This window comes from Schistocerca piceifrons, chromosome 11 (assembly GCF_021461385.2).
Source record: "Schistocerca piceifrons isolate TAMUIC-IGC-003096 chromosome 11, iqSchPice1.1, whole genome shotgun sequence".
NCBI classification, from domain to species: domain Eukaryota; kingdom Metazoa; phylum Arthropoda; class Insecta; order Orthoptera; family Acrididae; genus Schistocerca; species Schistocerca piceifrons.
This window is the reverse complement of record NC_060148.1, coordinates 76,783,843-76,787,450: the sequence shown is the minus strand read 5'-3', so window position 1 is coordinate 76,787,450 and position 3,608 is coordinate 76,783,843. Positions and strand designations below refer to the sequence as shown.

Genomic DNA, 3,608 nt, shown 5'->3' with positions numbered 1-3,608 from the left:
GAAGAGCTTTTAGAGACTTTTAATAAAAAGTTTTCCTCTTTACATGTTATGTATGTCCTGTATCTGTCTGACCATTCATTAGAGTATCATGTGATAAACAATGACTTGTCCTTGTATAGTAATACAGATTAAAACTTGTGCCAACCCCCTCTTAAAATTTCTTTGATGTGTGGTCCTTAAGATGTATTGTGTTCAAACTTTAAAAAAGGGAATAGCAAATTTTTATGCAATACAAGAAGAATTTAGATTTAATCACAAGATTTGTCGAGTGCTAAATAGTTGTACCGTGTCTGCTTCTGCCCACTGTTACCCCTTATGTCCCTCCTCGCACCGGCCAGCAGCAGTGCCTTCGCTGCATATGCACACCCCCATCTGGCAGCCACATGGAGTGGAGTCTCCCCCGCACCGTCCTGGACATCTACACACGCTGATGCCGCCAGCAGCATCCGTACAATGTGCTGCTCGCCACCTCTACATGCAGCCCAGTGCAGAGGCGTCATCCCATCCGAGTCCCTGACGTTGACATCTGCTCCGGCATCAATCAGGCACTTGACAGTTTCTTCGTGGCCATTCATCACTGCTTCATGCAGGGCAGTGTCGCCACTGGCGTCTGTCGCGTTGAGTGGCGACCCCGCATCCAGGAGTGCCCGCACTTGGCCGGTCTGACCCTCTGACGCAGCAATGATCAGCCTCCCAGCCAGCATCTGCTTCTGCTCCTCAGTCAGGATCCTGTAAATCACATTATGATTTACATCAGTTTTAGTATAGCAGCACTGACATGAACATGACCTCCACAACGTATCTAAAACACACACACACACACACACACTCACACACACACACAGAGAGGGGGTTAGGAGATCCAAAATGTTACTCTGTGAAAACCTTGTTTGAAATCAGTCATATAGGTAGTCAAGTAATGGCTTGAGTGTCAGAGCTGACAACGAAATGAATGCACTTATCAGCAGGTCGAACTCGTTCAGTCTCTACTAATTCAGTTGCAGGGAGATGAGAAGCCAAGATAATGTGACATTACTGTACTGATGTTGAGGATGCAAACTGCATTGGCACAAAGACGTCAAAGACACCTTATTTAATGATACATAAATAGAAAAAAAATAATGAATAAATTCTAGTGTCCGATTTCACGCTCTGCTTTGACCTCAGAGTGAGCAGTCAGGACGACGTGGGATTGGTTGCCCATAAAGCATCCTATGTAGTTAGTACAGATAGATTCCCTTCGTATTTGCTGTGTATTTGAGATAGGAGTTTTCTAGGCACCAAAGCGTTTGTATTTGGTACCTGTAATAAATTGTTGTCTCAGCTGTGATAAGCAGAATGGGCGGGCATCACGTCACGACACGGTGACGTCAGCCCGTATTCACACTGCCCGCCACGTCATGTCACGTCAGTTCCATCTCAGAGCACAGTATCGCAATTGAGGAACTAACAACGACAAAGGTTATTAATGGCCAAAACAAATTTCATAACCTGTGTTCTACATCAGTTTTGTTTGATGAAGTGCTGAGCAGTGAAACATTTCAGATCGTCGACCTGTCTGTGCTACGAGAAAGTGGGAGTCTGTTCTGTTATGGTAAAAATTAAATAATTTATCGTTTTCAGATGTCTGACATTGCTCGTGTAAGAACATCCGAAAGAAAAAACAATGAAGTCGACATGCATCATTTGGAATTTGCCACAAAAACAAAGCATAATAATAACAATAAAGATTACGAAGATACAAAATCACAGTATCCGCTGTTATAAAACGAGTGAGTGCGGTAAAAATAGGTTAATTTACAATGTTAGCAGACGATGATGCCATCAAAACTTTCTTCCCGAGAAACCTAGACTAGCCATGACGTGACATGACAGTCTGTTGACAACTTGTGTTAATTCCGCCGTTTGTAGTGCATTGTGGAATGTTTTGACGTGACGTGATGTACTTGACGGCCAACGTGAACTCACCTCAAGCAAACAGCGTCATCTCGAGATCGTGTCACAGTTCCAGCTCAATGTTGACAGCAGGCGCAGCACGCACTGCTCACCCCACAGATTTTCCTTCTCTCTGGCTTTGACCGACGTCATGTCTGAGTCACAGACGCTACTTAGAGGTGACATCTGAAGGCAACGAGGCCTATTCCTAAAAAACGAATGTACCACAGAAAAAAAGATAATGCACACAAATACTATAAAATTGCATTGTAGCTCATGCCATTAACTACATAGCCGCCAGTTACATCGCAAAGGAATTGAGATAACAAGAAAGCAGGTAACAACAGAAAAAAAGCATACATGCATCAAATAAATTATCACAGTTTACGCGAGCAAGTGAAAGAACCATATGCCGCCTTAATAAAATCCACTAGAATATCACTGGCAGTAAACTCGTAATATTGTGGAATAGCGGTAATACTTCATAATAGGGATTGAATCTAAGGGGATATCGCGAAAAAGTGGGGGTTCTTGGCGGGTACAAACTAAAATCTAACGCAACAACCGCGAAATGAGATAAATAGTAGCGTGCAGGAGACGTATCGATACAGACTTCAGTCACAAAAATACAAGGGAATTTTAAAATGCTTTCAAAGAAGTAATAACAGCGAACAAGCAGGTGGGCCTTCACTTCAGATATTCAACAGCCAAACTGATTATCAACAACAAACACAACTCTGTATTACAAGCAAAATACTTCAAAATCTTGTAAACTGCGAGGAACCAACACAACCACTAATTTCCAGACAGCCTCGAAAGGAAAACCCACCTTCAGAGCCACTATACCGCAGTAGACTGAACAATACGGCCGGCCGAGGTGGCCGAGCGGTTCTCGGTGCTTCAGTCTGGAACCGCGCCACCGCTACGGTCGCAGGTTCGAATCCTGCCTCGGGCGTGGATGTGTGTCATGCCCTTAGGTTAGTTAGGCTTAAGTAGTTCTAAGTTCTAGGGGACTGATGACCTTAGAAGTTAAGTCCCATAATGCTCAGAGCCATTTGAACCATTTGAACAATACGCTGGGCAGCCAAAACACAACAGGGTGCCAGAAGAAGACGGGATATTGACTGAGATGTGAAAACTAGGAGGGAGTGGGCAGCTGAAACCTTTTACGAGGTCACGAGATACTGCTGGGAGGAAGGAGGAATACCGGATGACTGGAAGCAAGCCACAATCCATCCGCCACGTAAGAAGGGAGACAGGACGGGCACACACAGTTACCCAGCTCCATACTGAGGCCTCTGCTGAGTAAGACAGAAGACCGAGCAGAGGACACAACCGGCGAGTACCAAGCGGGGTTGAGGGAAAGTAGTTTTTGCACGGGCCGAATTCTTAACCTGAAAACAGTCCCCACGACCACAAAAATGCAGAACCTGAACACAGTCGTTATATTCGCTGATTTAAAAAAAGCCAACGATTCTGTAGACAGACACTGGAACAAGCAGGTGTTGACAGAACCAGCAGACAGTCAGTCAAACAGGCACTTACAGACACAACTTCTAAAGTTAAATTCCTAGGTGAAGTTTCTGAATGCTTCACAATTACAACAGGAGTCCGGCAGGGCTATGGGCTCTCGCCGATTGCCTACAGTGTGATCTCAGACAAGGTCATGAGAG

The 3,608-nt window shown here is 44.6% G+C and overlaps 1 protein-coding gene across 1 annotated transcript; it reads right to left on the bottom strand.

Moving 5' to 3' along the window:
* Window positions 1–248: 248 nt before the first annotated feature.
* Window positions 249–2,088, bottom strand: LOC124719717 (ankyrin repeat domain-containing protein 23-like). The gene is made up of 2 exons (XM_047244921.1): window positions 2,042–2,088; window positions 249–729 (listed from the first exon to the last, which is right to left on the bottom strand). The coding sequence occupies exons 1-2, from the start codon at window positions 2,086–2,088 to the stop codon at window positions 249–251; spliced, it is 528 nt and encodes a 175-aa protein (XP_047100877.1).
* Between the last annotated feature and the right edge of the window lie 1,520 nt (window positions 2,089–3,608).

Excerpts from the sequence above, each read along its gene's own strand:
- LOC124719717 (XM_047244921.1), bottom strand. The coding sequence starts at position 2,088 with ATGACGTCGGTCAAAGCCAGAGAGAAGGAAAATCTGTGGGGTGAGCA. Across the intron at positions 730-2,041 it reads GAAAATCTGTGGGGTGAGCA|GATCCTGACTGAGGAGCAGA; the intron begins GTGCGTGCTGCG and ends TGTGATTTACAG.